The following is a 17049-nucleotide window of genomic DNA, read 5'->3' as shown; positions in this document are numbered from 1 at the left end:
GATTTGCTCAGTTTTGCAGCAGCCTCCCCCTCCCCCTCTAACCGCAGTCCTCCCCATCACAGCCCACCCTTTCCCTGGTCCCTTCACACAGCCTGCTCCTCCCTCCTCTACCACTCTGTCTACTAGCACCCCCTCCCTACCCCCTTCCGCCCCAACCCTAGACTCTCTTTTCAGCACTGGTCCTCATTTAACACGTCTTCCTCCAGCTCTCAAAAACCTTAGTACCCAGAGTCCTCCCCCAATCCTGAGGCCCTGCTCTTTCCTACCAGGGCTCTTCAACCAGACGGCAGTCTCCCCTGTACAACACCCCCACAGAACTAATCCAATACATTGCAGCATTTCCTGGATCTCACCAAAAAGGGATGTTTCCCCCCATTTTTATTTCAATGTGACCTCCTTTCTCACAACCTTAAATATAATGGCCATCAAATGTGCTTGTGTTCAGGGGGTGTCAGGGCCTCGGGACTAGGTGACTACTGCCACCTATTGACCCAAATTTGTTCAGGACAGACCTTTAATATACTTCTTACACAGTGACGCTCTGTTATTTCAAGAGCATCAATAGCTTAAACATGCGAAGGAACGGCTCTTGGGGCTTCTCTGAGACCCTCTCAACAATGAGATCAAAGAAATACAAAAGCGAGACTGGGCAGAGAGCCAGAGCAGTGATGCCTTTCTCCATGCAGAGGCAGAAAGAGAAGCTGAGGCCAAGAAACGAAAGAGCAAGTTTAAGTCTCCTCAAGGGTCTGTAAACAAAGAAGAATAGGGGACAGAGTTTCTCCCAAGGGTTGTTAAAAATCTTGTGCATCACAATACGAATGATTTTACTAACAGAGCAGAAGGTAGGAGTTCACTCACATGCCTCCATGTCTGGATAAGTCTAAACATGAGCTTTACACATACAATAGATACCAGGGAGGATGGGGATACTCAGGACTGTTGGTGACTCTCATTCAATCTGCTACCAATCAGAAATGGAGACTGGATAGATAAACTGGGCTCTGCAAAGCTGCAGATCTACCATGTAGCTCTATGGATTGGTTTAGCTATGTACCTTCCACCAAGCCAAGGCAAGGAATGAGATAGGAAAGCTTGAACTCTCCATGGTACTGAAAATGAACACCATCAGGTCGTCCCGTCCCGATAATCAAAATATATTCTTTTAATGAAAAAAATTTATCCATGAGGACTGCTGTGAACTCCTGACAGACATCTCCCCAAATCTTCATAAAATCATAACAAAACAAAGCTTATAAGCAAAAACAGGTCTTGAGCAAACCCTCTTCCCCCTCCTCAGATGAAAAAAACTAAGGCAGAAACACTAAATTACTTCACTAGAACAAGGCCAAAACTTTCTTTACTGTCACAAGATAGATGCTCATGTGAACTAATGACAGACATCACTTAGTGAACATTGGAAATGATCTGTTAGCACTGCACTGGGAGGAAATCTGACATTTGTGTGGTCTGAACAATCATAAAAGTGAATCTGTAAGTAGGAATACAGGATAGAGGAGAAGTAAACAACAGCCAGAAAGAAATCCTGAGATTTGCTTGCTCTACTAGTTCCCTTGCTCTACTAGTGTAACAGTGGTTATCAAATTACATTCTATGTGGGTTTTTTGTTTTTGTTTTTTTTGAGAGAGGGGGCACAAGTGAGCAAGGGGCAGAGAGAGAAAGACAAGTGGGGCTTGTGCTCATCCGAAGCAAGGCTTGAACTCACCTGAAGTGGGACTCAGACTCATGAACAGTCAGATGCTTAATGACTGAGTCACCAAGGCATCCCATTCTATGGATTAAAACCTCCAAATTTCTGCTTGGAGCTGCTCAGAAATCTTGGGGAAAGCAGGCTATGTGAACATACAGCTCCAGGATCCTTCATCCTCACTTTAACTAAAGTAACTTCACCTCTGCCTGTTTCCTGTATTAAAATCCAAATAAAACTTTGTCAACAGTGTACTCCAAATGGTATTTGCGGACTCTGGGGCAAGTATTCTCAGAAATTATTCAACGTTTTGTTGAAAACCTTTTTCAAATAGTGCCTATCATCTAGAAACCTGGAATAACAAGATATCCTGGGATTAAGACTGGACTGAATAAGAGATCCACAAAGGTATGGGTTTTTGTTTGTTCAGTTCACTGGTATAACACCAAGAAGACAGAACATAATCTGGAATTTGTGGTTTCTTTGAAGGCAAGATCTTGAATAGGAGTAGGGCAGTAGGGAAGAAGGAGCTAAACTCTATAATAAACTATCTATCAGTATTTTAAAAAAAAGAACAAAAAAAACCCCTGAAGACCTTCATGAACCCCAGGATACTCAAGAGCCTTCAAACTCTTGTGTTTTTTAAGCACTGGTTCTCTTCATTTATTAGTGATGTAATCTTGGGCAGACTGTCTAAGTGTCTCAGTTTCCTTACTGGTAAAATAGAGATGATCTATAATTTGTAAGGATTATATATAAAGCTCTTAGCTTAGCATGTAACACAAAGTAAGATCTTAGGGGGAAAAAACACCACTACTTCCTTTCCCTTGGCAGTTCCTATACCCCCAAAATCTTAATAAACTAGAAGCAAATGCAATAATTAGTCTTAAGAAGCAAATCAGGTGGTCCTAACTAAAGCATTTTTGAACTCAACCTTCTGTCCACTTAGTTCAGTGAGAAAGGGAAAAGAATCTCTAAACCTGTTCTTGTGGCTCTTTGCTAAGATTCACTTGAGGAAACAGAAGTAGGAGGGCCCTAGGCAGGTCAGGCTCCCTCAGATCTATGAAGGACTAAAACTTCAAGGTCCTAGAAATAAGCCCATCCTGAAAGAAATCTCAGAGATTCAGTCTAACACATTCATTTTTCAGCTAAGGAAAATCAAAGGCCAGGGATGTTAAGTGATCAGTCACAGAGTTAACAGGGGACAGTACAGTATGAGGTTGACTCCTACTTTCTACCAGGCTATAGCCAACTAAAAACACACCCCACCCTATCAGGCAGGCCAGTATAAATCCAAATTCATAGGACTCAGAATCAAGGACTTAGTGATGCAATAACCCAATATCTCTCTCTCTGTAACACTACCCAGGAATGCAGACACAAAATTAGGTCTTCATGAAATCCTAAACCCTGTAAAAAAAAAATAATTCAGTAAATGTATTCAACAGATTCTTCAACTTCTGTCCCTTCTGGTTCCCCTTTTCACTTTCTGAATTATCCCAAGCCTGAAGGCTCTCTCATCAACAGAGGTCATTCTCTGGACAGAATACAAGCTCTCAGATACATAACTCCTACCAGTCTCTTGGGCAGGTATCTCGGTGAGATTTTCATTCTTTTGATCTTCAAGCTAGGAATTTGGTCTGCCTGGGTTTTTTTGCCCTCCTTTGCAAGCTATTTATAAAAGGACTGCCGCCCTTTACCTGACTGGTAAACTAAGGCCTTAGTTGAAGGAGGGTCAAAGAGGCTTTAAAAAACAAGACTACACTGATTCCTCATACTCTAGTCTTCTCATACACTCTGCTATTCTCTCTGGATAAACTCTCTTTCTATAACTGATCAAAGATCAGCCCTATGTTTATTTTATCTTAGGAAGAAAAGAAAAACATTCAGAAGTGAAGAGTAACTTATCAATGAGAAAAGGTACTACAATACAGCTTTTGCTAGTCATGCACCAAAGGTTTCCTGAACCACTGACACCACCTGGTGGCCAGCAAGTTACATTAACAAAACAAAACCCGTATGTTTAAGATAGATAACTTGCCTCTATTACAACACATCATACACGAACTAACTGCCACATGGTCCAGAAGAGTTGATTACACTGTTCTAATCTCCCAATATTTTTTGCTAAGTAACCAACTTATAGTTTCTGAGAAAAGTAGACTATCAAAGGAAACTATAAAGCCAACTTTCTCTCGCTCCCCCTGCAAAACTTCCTTTCCCTTTATCCGTTTATTACCCTCTCATCAGAAAAACTCCACACCCAGTGATTCCAGTCATACAATACATATGCAAAAGCAGTTTCATTTCTTAAGTAAAATCAATTTTATTAATAAAGGTCTTTCCACATATCCAGAGCAAACAATTATTGAATTTCAAGGGGAAAAAAAAAAAAAACCTACATACAGTGAAATTAGAAGTGTCCCAGGATGACAACAAATATATAAATATGTATACCCATAATCACCGCCGCCTCCGAAAACCTGAAAGGAAGGGAAACCAAGAATAAGGCAAAGGACAGTTGGAAAAGCTGAGGGGACAGAAAAAAAGAACACCTAGAGAAAAGGGCTCAAGAAGGGTGGGTCCCCTAGGCAGTACTCTACATCCTCCCAGGACAAAGGACTAGAAGTAGGAATGAAACTAAACTAGGAAAACAGTTCCTTCAACTGACATTTTCACAGTCCTACTTAAGGAAGACTGCACATGAACTGTGGGACCTGAGACAGAACCCAGAAATCTTTTTTTGTGAACGATGCTGATTCTCAGCTTGGCAAAGAGAAAGATCTTCTAAAAAGATCAATGCTCAGTCCGGAAGAGACAACTACAAGGGTTAGTGTGAAACCTAAGATGACAAATCCAGACATCTGACATCCCAATTCATACTCCCCACTCTGCACTTAACCATCCAAGTTCTTTCTAGCCATTCACTGACCTTTTTTCTTCCGACCTTTCTTAGATATCTTCTTACGCTTCTTAATAGGATTCTGGTCCTAGAGACAGATGGAAAAGTGAAGGAATGGCAAGGTGCTTCCAGGTGTTAGCACTCCTTTCTCTGGTCCTCATGATAATGAGCCCCACATGCATCTGGCTGAAATCAAGAAGGCTGCGTTCCCACCGCCGTGGCACAACCTTACCTCATCAAGGTGGGGTGTTCCTCCTGTCAAAGCACTGATGTCACTAAAGTGTGTGAGGGAATGAAGTTGTGAGCTCATGACATTTGCTCGTTTTCGTCGTCCTTTCTCGCGTTTACTGACACTTAAACGCACCATCATGCTTTCCTCATAGTTAATCCTGCCACAGAAACACAGTTTACGACATGCTCAGTCTACACATACAGAAAGCTGCAGCTAAGAATCTTCGCCCCTTAGTTAGTTATAAAGAAATTTCACAGCAAGGCAATATAGTATTTAAAAACAAACAATGCACAATATTGAGCTTCCTCAATGAAATGTTCTTTATGCTAGAAATTCCCTCCTTCCTAGAGATGGACTTATAGCCCATCCATAAGAACATTTACACTATTATACCAGGAAACTCTTCAGGATTCCCTACATGAGCCCCTTCACTCAAATCTATCAATGGCAGAGATGCCACCCAGGCAAAGTTGATGAGTCTGTATTCATGTTACAGTCACTTTTCTGCTTTTCTTCCCTGAACTTATCCAGCATTCTTGATAAAAACTTGACTTTATTGCCTTCTGCACAGAAGTGAGAGCTGTATCAGTGAAATATGGAATTTTTCAAGCCCCATTAGGCGGAATTGCACATATTCCTCTTCGTATAGCATTTGCTCAGCCAAAACACTTGGGAAGACGTTTTTTCTGAGTTCCCATTCTTTACTTACCACTCCTACTTCTTAGAAACTTTCAGCCCATTTTCCACTCTACTTTCTCTATATAATGTGAATTCTCCTGGTACCAGACTTAATCATATTCATCCAAACCTTAAGGACAGGTTTCCATGGGGTAGAAAACAATTTCCAATTGCAAGGACTCAGACCTGTGTTGATCCTCCTGACTCTGGCGAGTAACGTGAGGATGCCGAGCATCACGGATTTCCTCTGGAGCGTCTGAGTACTGCTCCTTAAGTTCACGAATGACAGAACTGCTCAATGCCCGTTTTCTGGCCCGTTCTAGGCGCTTCTTTTCCCGCTCAGCTTCTGTTTCATCTATGTGATAAAAATCAGCAAGGGTTATCCCAGAGAAAAGGTTGAGAGAGACACAATTTGTGCTGAGGAGGCAGCAGCCACAGTTCATACCATAATGTACTGGAACCAAGCGTGGTGGAACATATTTCTTAACTGTTCCTTTTACAGATTTCTTCCCTGAAGCTTCAGACTGGCCTTCTTCTCCTTCACCTTCCTCCTCATCCTCAGAGCTCAACTACAAAAGGGACACAATATCCATAAACTCAGAAAGTATTAGTCAGACTCTAAGTAAAACCAAAGTTAGAGTACCCAGGGGAGGTGGAAATACAAACAAAAAGGAGAAAGGAAAATCTCATACTCTACATTCTAAGGCACAAGACAGGAATCAACAGGAATAAGAGAATCCCAGGAGATCCAGGATCAGCACGAGGCTCATTCAGGCTTAAGAGTCCTCAGAAAAATCAGAAGAATGCAACCCCTTACCTTGCTCATCATATTGCTGGGATGAGGCTTAAAACGGAGTGGGTCATTCTCATCTGAAACAAACAAAACCCAAGAGATTTTACAAGATTTGGAAATTTATGGTGGCCCCCATAAAATCTTATAGCTTCTCCCACTTACTGAGGCTGCCTGTCACTGCAGTCTTGACTAGCTTGTCAATCTGATACTTCAGTTTTTGGTCCAAGGGACGAAGCTTTTCCAAAACCTATAATGTGGTTAAATCAGATTACATTCCCTTCCCCAAATTAAACAAACATGTCAGAGTCTCTATATTAAGCTGCCAGATAAAGCACCTAAAGTATAAACAAAGTAGAGCAAGTGAAAAATATATTTTTTTCATTTGGTTTCCTCACTTAATCATGAGAACACCCACTTAAATGAGAGCTATTGTGTGGCAGTTTAGGGTTCAGGCTGTGGAAACCTAGAATGCTAAGATGTGAAATGCTTCATACCGTGCGAATCTCTACCAGTCTCAGAACTGCAGCATGTCCCTGAAGAGACCCTCCTGAGGCTTTGTCCAGGATGAGATGGGTCAAATCCATAAGGTACATGAGCAGTAGCTGGTCTTTTACTTCCAAGAGGCTGAGACCCTGAGAAGAAAAGAGTAAGAAATGCAAATTCAGTTTTAACCAAAGAAACAGGACAGCCTAAGGTAAACGGGATCATTCTTTCCAAGTTCAAGTTTTCCCTAATCAGTTCATATAAGGTATTTGGAGTAGTCTCCAGGAAGTGATTGTACCTAAAATGGCCATTAAGAAAAGTATGCTAACATGAGAGAAGCAAAGCTCTGAGAACTACCGTAAGACAGTAAGAACAGAAAAAATCAGTAAAATGTCCCCCAAAATGACCACAGTAGGGTTTCTCAACCTCAGAGCCATTGACATTTGGGAATGGACAATTCTTTGTTGTGAAGGCTATCTGGGAACTGGAGGATGCTGAACAGTATCCCTGGCTTCTACCCTTTAAGGTCCTTCCAAATTTGACAATCAAAATGTCTCCATATATTACTGAATCTTAATTTTTAAAAAATTACTGATTTTTAATCTCCACACAATTATGTGATATAGCACATTATATTTACAGTCAGAAAATCACGCAATTATATGAGTGACACAGGAGCAGACTTAAGTTATAGTTGTTAAAAAAAAAAGTTGGGGCGCCTGGGTAGCTCAGTGGGTTAAGCAATCCAACTTCAGCTCAGGTCATGATCTCCCAGTTCATAGGTTCGAGCCCCATGCTACAGGCTCTGTGCTGACATCTGGAGCCTTCAGCCTGCTTCATATTCTGTATCTCCCTCTCTCTCCTCCCCTCCCCTTCTCATGTTCTCTTTTTCTAAAATAAACAAACATTAAAAAAAAAAAAAAAAAAGAGCCTTTGTGACTACATAAAGTGAAACTAAAAAAGTCCACAGCCCTGGGAAGACCTATTTTATTTCAGACAGGTTAAATACTCTAGTGCCTAAGATTACACACGTATTAGGAGTACGGTTGGGATTCAAACTCAGTATGACTCCAACACCAAAGCATCTTTAAACCAACATGCAAAGCTGCTGAGATCTGCACTAGTGTGATAACCAGAGGAGAAGCAAAGAATTTAAAGACAGACCAACTGAGTTTAAGTTCTGAATTAGGCATTTGGTAGTCAAATAATGGGTAAATCACCTAATCTTATGACCTCAGTCTCCTCATCTGTAACATACACAGTATTTCCTTCCTGCCCCAAAGAGTAATTTTGAGGCTTAAAAAAAAGAACATGAAAGAACTCTGTAGTCTGTAAAGCACCTAGTAAGTTTTCGGTCCTGAAAGATAAATTACTAAATTCTGTTCAATGAATAAATATATAGTGATCTAATATACACGCTGGCAGCCCAGAACCAGCCAAGAATTTGAGAAGTAGGTTCTTCTGGCTAGCTTGGACACTGGCAAATTCAAACAGTTATAAGCATCTGAGAAAAAAAATCAAAAAGAAGAAAACAGAAAGATAAAAAAAATCAGAAAAAAATCAAAATAAGAACAAACTGAATAATGAGAAAGGAAAGGCAAAGAGAGAACATATTAGAAATTCTATTAGCTACAGGGGCACCTGGCTGGCTCAGTCATTGGAGCATGTGACTCTCTGGGTTTTGGGTTTTAAGTTCGAGCTTCACACTATGTGTAGAGATTACTTAAAAAATAAAATTTTTTNTTACACTGTAGACTCCACACCCAACATGGGGCTTGAACTCATGACCCAAAGATCATAAGCCGCATGCTCAACCAACTGAGCCAGCCAGGTAGCCAGGTGGCCCCAAAATAAAATCATTACAAAAAAAATTCTATTAGCTATCTTTCTAAAGCACAAACCTTCTGTAAATCCCATATTTAAAAATCTTTCAGTGACTCTTATTAAGCTACTACCAACGATTTTCACACTTTTGTTGACCTATGGAGTACTTTAAGTAACATCGTAGGACAAAAAGTCAACACATAAAACAGGAGTTTTCCAGTTCAAGCAGATAAGAAGGATCCAAAGCCCTCCTTCTATACTGTTCCATGTCCAATAATCCCTAAAGAGGTTCTACAAAACCTTAATTTAAAAACCACCATATTTCAATTTTCACATGCACATTGTTTTCAAATTTTAACATCTCTAAGGTCAGGATGTATCTTTTAATCAATGGTACTTTAATGTTATGTCATACATTAACAGGCATTTTTAATACAAAATTAAGTGGTACGTCCCAAATGAACAGCATTAGATTAGATGAAATACCAATAGTAACTCATCAGTTGGCCTACAAGGCTCTTCACAGAGTGACTTTCCTAATCTTACTTCCTACTCCTCTCCCTCCCATCCCCCCCCCAGTACATCCAACCACACTAAATGACCTCCTTTCCCAGTATATCACCATGCTTTCAGGTCTCTGTCCTTTTGTACATGCTGTTTCTTTCTGTCCCCTGGAGTCCTCTTTATTCCGCACAATCTTGTTACCTCCTCTGAGAAGGCTTCCGTGACTTCCTCTGTTCCTCTGGCAATTATTTAATCTCTCTCCTGGGCTTGCACAGTACTGACTCATCAACAACTTTGCTGTTGCTTATACCTACTGCTTTGATCTGTTGTCTCCTCCCCTAGACTTCAGCACAGAAAGTGGATCTTATTCATCTTTGAAGTTTTTTTTTTTAATGTTTTTTTGTTTGAGAGAGAGAGCGAGCGAGCGTGCAAGTGGGGGAGGGGTAGGGAGAAAGAGGGAGACACAGAATCCAAAGCAGGCTCCAGACTCTCAGCTGTCAGCACAGAGCCCAACGCAGAGCTCAAACCCAGGAACCGTGAGATCATGACCTGAGCTGAAGTCTGAAATTTAACCGACTGAGCCACCCAGGCACCCCTCATCTTTGAAATTCTGGTACCACACAATACATTTATGAGGAAAGACACATTGAGAATAAGTCAGGGGATGCTGACTCTTTAAGTATGTCTTACCTTCTCTGTAGGGTAGGCTCTAGCTTGAACTTTTTTTGTCAGAGCTTGTACTTGTGCAGTTACAGCCATCACCTGAAATTAGTTCAAATAAAACAGCTGATGAGAATACACCTAGTTATCTGTGAGCATAGAAGGGTAAAAACTAAATACCTGAAACACTGCCTAAAATATAGTTCTGCCTTTCTTCTCAAAAACTATAGGAAAGATGGTTTCTGATACTTCTTCATAAAGTACAAAAAAGTTTCCACCTCTTCTTTTTTAAAATTGAAAAAAAGAAGTTTTATTTATTAAGAGAAAGAGAGAGAGACAGCATGAGTGGGTGAGGGGCAGAGCGAGAGAGGGACACAGAATCTGAAGCAGGCTCCAGGCTCTGAGCTGTCAGCACAGAGTCTGATGCTGGGCTCGAACTCACAAGCTGTGAGATCATGACCTGAGCCAAAGTCAGAGGCTTAATCGACTGAACCACTCGGGTCCCTCCACCTCTTCCTAAGGTGAAGAAATCATCTTATCAAACCATGGGGAGGAGATGCGAACTGTGTCAGTGGTGATGCGGGGAGACTGTACCCTTATCTGTACTGGCTGAATCAATCAGTACAGCTGGCTACCCAAAGTGCAAATTCTATCACCTTTCCCAGCATTGGTTTCTTTAGCTATAAGAATAAAGGAAATCCATTCAAATGACTTCCTTTTGGAGTTTTCTGTATTGCTTTGAATGCAGAAACATATTACTTTAAATTTTAAACTGAAAAGGTTTTCATTAAGCCACTCGGCTCTTACAGTATTTGGTAACATTCAAATATATGTCCCCCAAACGACCAAAGTTTGGAGGTGAAGCACACGAAACCAAAGCCAATCCGTCAGTAACCCATCCCAAAGGGGTGACATGATTCACCTGTTCCTGAAGGTTTTTCAGAAGTGTCACGGCACTTGGCAGGTCTGACTCCAGCCCCTCCTATGAGAAGCAGAGAGAGAATTAAAGAAAAGCCCTTCTTTCCTCAAGAGTATGAGAAGACAGGACGTATAGGGAGGAAACCCTCGTCTCCTTCAGACACCCCAGACTTCCGACTTTCGCAGCCTACAGGCCAGCCCCTCCAGGTGTCTAGGAGGAGCGGGAACTTCGGCCCCGTCACCCTCCTGTTGCTTTTACCCTGCTGTATCAGGGAGGTTGCTTCCCTGAACCTACTTTCATCCCCTCTCTTCCCTCGAGCCAATAATTTGCCCAGAACCGCGGAGAGGAAAAGAATTGCCTACAATACCGAACGCAAGGAAGCGGACTCACGAGATTCCCCGCCGCCGCCATCTTCAAATACCCAGCCTCTTCCGGGGCGGCACTTTCTGAGAACCAATGTTATCTGATAGACTTGATAGACAACCGCCGTTTGCAAATCTAAGCCAATAGGCATAAGGGTCTCTCACTTCCGCCCGAACAGGATGTGGAGAGGAGGAGCCACGTCCAGCCAATGGAATGGAAGAACTGACTAAATTCGTCAGACTTAGGGGAGATCTAATGATGAAAATTACTTGTGGAAAGCGGCGCGTGATTAGCATATTGAGGAGAATAATGGCAGCTAAACCAATAAAAACGGGGCAAGCGATTGATCGACAGTTAGAGAGGCCCAATGGAAAAAAGGAGTTTGCTGAGCAAACTGATAGCGTATTGGCTTCCCAGGGTTCGGAGTACCGAGTCTTTTTCACTACGCTGCCCTTGCGTGGCCACGATCCGCCGCTAGGTGGCAGTCCTTGGCTTCGCTCTGAGGCGACAGTGTTGCGGATCCGCCATAGCTGGCTGCTTCCAACGCGAGCCACGCGAGATTCCCCAAGGCCACAAGGCTCTTGCGTCGACTTTGTGATAGTACTCTTGTGTGCCCCTGGAGAAGTCCCACGGTCTCTGAACTTTTTTCATCTGTAAATAAGACAGTTGAGCCAGAGAAGCCCAGAGCCAGCGTTTTTGAAACCGACACCCTGGACTCTAGCGTTCATTTCACTCATCGCGTGCACCAGGAACACTGCGGAAAGAACCCCCCCTTCCCCCCCCTCCGCCCCCAGATGCTGCGTCAACACTCCTCATCCCTACCAATTTGGAGACTTAAAAGGGAGCACATTTTACACATGAGGGTGCCAGTTAAGCTTTATGTGACTTGCCCCGTCACAGTTTCGCAGCAGAATTTGGTCCAAACCCAGTCGGTATTTATTATCCGCTGCGTCTTTTCTCAATACTTTAAATTCTATCAGCTGCTGCTTCTCACAAGCTTATAAAGTGAATTGGGTGGGTATTAATTGCTTCCATCACCTGCTTTAAGAGAAACAAGCACTGCAAAAGGTTTCTAATGGTCTTGAATTTGTCCAGCAAGGCCAAGCTGGCCTAGAACTAGAACTCAGATCTGACTTGGAACTTCTGGAAGTAAGGAGAGAAAAACCCCAATACCTCTGCAGCTGGGGTGGGAAAATCCTGGTTTCTAAACCTTTTGCTGGACCCAGGAGGAATAGGTAGGGGTTGTAGCCAGTCACATTGCCTCTTAACATTGGTTTGCAGCTTCAGGCCCACCTTGCAAGCTCAGGGTACCTTGACAGCCTATTCATTCAATCAACCAATAATTAAAAAAAACCATTTTTAATGTTTATTTTAGAGAGAGAGAGACACGAGCACAATTAACCAATAATTTTAAAAAACTTTTTTAATGTTTATTTATTTGAGACACACACACACACACACACACACACAATCCGAAGCAGTGTGTGTGTTCGGATGTGTTCCGAACTGTCAGTATGGAACACATCCAGCTGTTAGTACAGAGCCCCAAGTGGGGCTGGAACTCATGAGATCATGACACCAGCCAAAGTTGGAGGCTCAACTGACTGAGCCATCCAGGGACCCCTAACCAATAATTTCTGTACTGTTTGTCAGTATGAGAAGTTTCTGTTTCAACATGAATTCTCATACTTGTTTTGTTAGGTTACAAGTAAGCTTTTCCTTTCCTTGGAACTTGAAATTAATCTGTTCACATGCATTATGGTGTCAACAAAGAAACAAATTATACTACTTTGTTTTGGTTTTGATTATTAAATACTTGCTAATCGTTCTTTTTTTTTTTCTTACAAGAAAATTTTGGAGTTAACAGTACACTAAGTCTTTGTAAAACTCTTCCAGGACTCCACCAGCAAGTATTGGCAGAAAACACAAGATCATTAATTTATTGTTTTCTATTTCAACAATTCCATGAACTGTTAGTCATTAATAATATTTGCATGTACTGTAACTCCTGTCCATTCTTCTAGATATAAGATTTTTTTCTCTCTGACTTCTTTCAGGATTTTTCCCTTTGGTTTTTGAAGTTTGAACACATTATGCCTATGTACGTGTAGGGGTTTTTTGGGTTTTTTGGGTTTTTTGTTTTAGGTTTTTGGGGGTTTTTTGGAATTCATCCTGCTCAATGTTTTCTTTTTTAGTTTTTTAAGTTTATTTATTTATTTTGAGAGAGAGAGACAGAGAGAGAGAGTACAAGTGGGGAAGGGGCAGAGAGAGGGAAAGAGAGAATCCCAAGCAAGCTCTGTGCTATCAGCACAGAGCCCAACATGGGGCTCGATCCCACAAACAGCAAGATCATGACCTGAGCCAAAATCAAGAGTGAGATGTTCAACTGACTAAGCCACCCAGGTGCCCTAAAGATTAGTTCCAAATTATGGAAACAGCTCAAGTGTCCATCAAAGAAGATGAATGGATAAAGAAGATGTGGTACACACACACTGGATTATTACTCAGCCATAAAAAAAGAATGAAATCTTTCCATTTGCAAGGATGTAATGTAAAGTTTCATTAAATTAAAATTCAGTTTCTCAGTTGTTCTTAACACATTTCAAGTCCTCAATAGCCGTATTTGGCTAAGGGCAGACAGGGAGAGTCCCAATCAAGCCAGGAAGGTGAGAAAGCCCAGCCTGGGGTGAGGGAGCTGTTGGTAGGCCCGTCAGACCTGGAGAAGACCTGGAGGCTGTGAAGCAATAAGATGGTATAAGCTGTGGCCAGTTTACGAGGTGTTTCTAGATGCCAGCCAGGGGGGCCTGGACTTTATCTCAGAGATGACATGGAGCCCTGGAAGCTTCTATGAATGACAGATATAAGAAATGATACTTTAGAAAATTGAATCTGCCAGCCACTTGGTGAAATGAGAAGCTGGAAGACTAGTCAAGGTGCTGTTGCAATTATCAGGTATGAAAAGGGGCATAGCTGAACAGGTAGACTGTAAGAAGCTGAGAATCACTAGATTGGGCCCGCTGAGATGGGGCAGGTTTTGGAGAACGTTGTCATTGCAGATGCTGGAAGGAAGTCTAGACCAGCCTGGCAGCTGATAAAAGGGGTTTGTCCATTAAACAGTCAGAGTCAGGAAGACGTTCTAACAAAAGGGTACTAGAACAGGTTTGGAAAGCCAAGCAGGCTAGTGGTAACAATAGATAACACTCACTGCGCATTCGCTATTTGTTGGGAGATGTGCTTATAACTTCTTTCCCCCCCCCCAGCTTTCTTCAGGTGTAGTTGACAAATAAAAATTGTATATATTTAAGATGTACTATGTGATGTTTTAATGTACGTATACATTGTGAAATGATTACCACAATCAAGCTAATTAACAAATCTACTACCTCATATAGTTCCCTTTTTCTTTCCTTTTTATTTTTTTTTGGGGGGGGTGGGTCTGGTGGTGAGAACAATTAAGATGTATTCTTAGTGAATTTCCAGTACACAACACGGTACTGTTGACTATAGACACTGTGGGGTACATCGGATCACCAGAACCTACTCATCTTGCATACCTTAAATTTTGTCCTCTGAAAATTTCCCCTACCTGTTGGTAACCACCATTCTACTCCCTGTTTCTAAGAGTATGGCCTTTTATTTTTCACATACAAGTGAAATCATACAGTTTTTGTCTTTTTGTGACTTATTTCACTTATCACAGTGTCCTCCAGTTTCATCCAGGTCATCACAATAACAAGATTTCCTTCTTTTTAAAGACTGAATAATATTCCTTGTATGTGTAATCAGATTTTCTTTATCCATTCAACCGTTGACGGACACTTAGTTTTTTTCCCATGGATTGACTATTGTAAATAACACCACAGCGAGCATGGGGATGCAGATATCTCTTTGAGATGGTGATTTCATTCCCTTTCGATATATACTCAAAAGTGGGAATGCTGGGTCATGTGATAGTTCTATTTTAATTTTTTGAGGAACCTCCATACTATTTCCCATAATGGCTGTAACCAATTTTTTAAATAACTCCATACACATAATCCTTAAGCCAAGCGAATGGGGTAGATATAACCACACATGATTTTAAAAAATAATTTTATTTATTTATTTATTTATTTATTTATTTATTTATTTATTTATTTATTTTAGAGAGAACGTGAGTGAGGGAGAGGGGCAGAGGAAGAGAGATATTTTTTAAAAATATTTATTTACTTATTTATTTAAGAGAGAAAGAGAACACACGAGCAAGCAGGGGGAGGAGCAGAGAGAGAGGAAGAGAGAGAATCCCAAGCAGACTCTGCTGTTAGCACAGAGGCCAACCTAGGGCTCGATCTCACAAACTGGGAGATCGTGACCTGAGCCAAAATCAAGAGTTGGATGCTCAACCAACTGAACCATCCAGGCACCCCTACCATCCAGATTTTACAGATAAAGCTGAGGCTTAATCCTGGGATTCAAAGCCAGATCTTCCTGGTTCCAAAGCCTGTGCTCTTGAGATTAGTGCTTGCAAACTTTAATGTGCATTAAATCACCTGAAGGGGTCTTGTTAAAATGTAGATCATGTTTCAATATACCAAGGTTGGGGCCTGAGATTCTGCAATTCCAAGAAGCTCCCACTGATGCAAATGCATCAGTGCATGGATGACACTTTGAGTCACAAGACTTTGAATGATCCTTTTTCCCTCAGAGAGGTTAGGTAAATCACCCAAGTCACACAGCTGGTCCTTAGCAGAGCCAGGGTTTTTGAACAGAGGTCTATTTGACTACAAAACCTATGCTCTTAGATATTAAGATATGTTATCTCTCCTGGGGCACCCTCGTGGCTCAGTCAATTGAGCATCTGACTCTTACTTTAGCTCAAGTCATGATCTCACAGTTTGTGAGTTGGAGCCCCCCATCTGGCTCCACACTGACAGCTCAGAGACTGCTTGGGATTCCCTCTCTCCCTCTTTCTCTGCTCTTCCCCCATGTTTGCACTCTCTCTCTCCCTCTCTCTCTCTCTCTCTCTCTCTCCCTCTCTCTCAAAATAACTAAATTAAAAGTTTTTAAAAAGATATGTTAGCTCCCCTTACTAGCAGGAGACAGGGCCACCAACTTCCAGTCTGGGGCTTGAGGGAAAAATCTAATCCTTGAGTAGATGGGAGCCAGATAAACTAAAAGCGTTACCAAAACAGGGCTTCTGACAGAGGTAACACGCATTAACAGGGCTCAGTTACCAGACTGGGGCACAGGGTGGGGCCCAAGTCTTAGGAACAAGACAGAAGCTAAGTTTCTGGAACTACTGCACAGGGGCAAGGATAACTGGATGCTGAGACTCCAAGTTAGGCCAGAGCTCTGTTTATCCCTCTTGCGTGGGACCTAATTGGGGATAGGACTGCCCTGCATGTGCGATGAGGCATAGCAGAGGAGAAAATGGAGAGAGGGATGGGAGCCAGGCTACCCTTCATACCTTCCTCCCCAGGATCCTTGGCACTCCCCAGAGAGACTAGGCCTTCCTAGGGCTCGCCTGTATCCTTGGGGGCTATAGAATCCATTCCCTGCACTCTCATTGCTCACCCTCCATTGTCTTGATTTCAAGCCTTTCTCCCACTTCAGCCCTCCATGTGCATACTCCCTGTTTGCATGACAGGATGGTTCCATGTTTCAGGCCCTTATCCTATTGACCTTGCTCTGTCGGGACCCATAACTGTCTTTGCTTTTTCTTTCCTTTTTTTTCCAACCTGACCTGCTCCCTTTGGTCAGCCAGGGCATAGGGTGGGTGTCTGGGAAATGGCAGAAAACAGAGGCACTAGTATTGACTCAGTTTGGGGTCTGCATTGGGGCATTGGAGGCCCATGGGAGCAGCACAGAGCATGGTGAGAACAGAGAGCAGGGTATTTCAGATGCCTCTGGGCTTATGCTTTTGTATCAGGAAAGCAGCCATCCACCCTGCACCAGCTGCCAGTTCAAGAGCTGCATCAGAGTCATCAGCTATATTAGGATCCTGGAC

General features: G+C 42.1%; 1 protein-coding gene across 1 annotated transcript; it reads right to left on the bottom strand.

Annotated features, from left to right (window-relative positions):
- Nucleotides 1-4028: 4028 nt before the first annotated feature.
- Nucleotides 4029-11130, bottom strand: NGDN (neuroguidin). Its single transcript, XM_077770268.1, has 11 exons — nucleotides 11091-11130; nucleotides 10704-10763; nucleotides 9812-9883; nucleotides 6805-6942; nucleotides 6473-6557; nucleotides 6335-6387; nucleotides 5963-6086; nucleotides 5704-5872; nucleotides 4840-4996; nucleotides 4638-4695; nucleotides 4029-4188 (listed from the first exon to the last, which is right to left on the bottom strand). The coding sequence occupies exons 1-11, from the start codon at nucleotides 11109-11111 to the stop codon at nucleotides 4169-4171; spliced, it is 957 nt and encodes a 318-aa protein (XP_077626394.1). The 5' UTR covers nucleotides 11112-11130; the 3' UTR covers nucleotides 4029-4168.
- Nucleotides 11131-17049: the final 5919 nt, after the last annotated feature.

This window comes from Crocuta crocuta, unplaced genomic scaffold, assembly GCF_008692635.1.
Source record: "Crocuta crocuta isolate KB4526 unplaced genomic scaffold, BGI_CrCroc_1.0 scaffold175, whole genome shotgun sequence".
In the NCBI taxonomy this organism is placed as follows: domain Eukaryota; kingdom Metazoa; phylum Chordata; class Mammalia; order Carnivora; family Hyaenidae; genus Crocuta; species Crocuta crocuta.
This window is presented reverse-complemented; position numbering and strand designations above follow the sequence as displayed.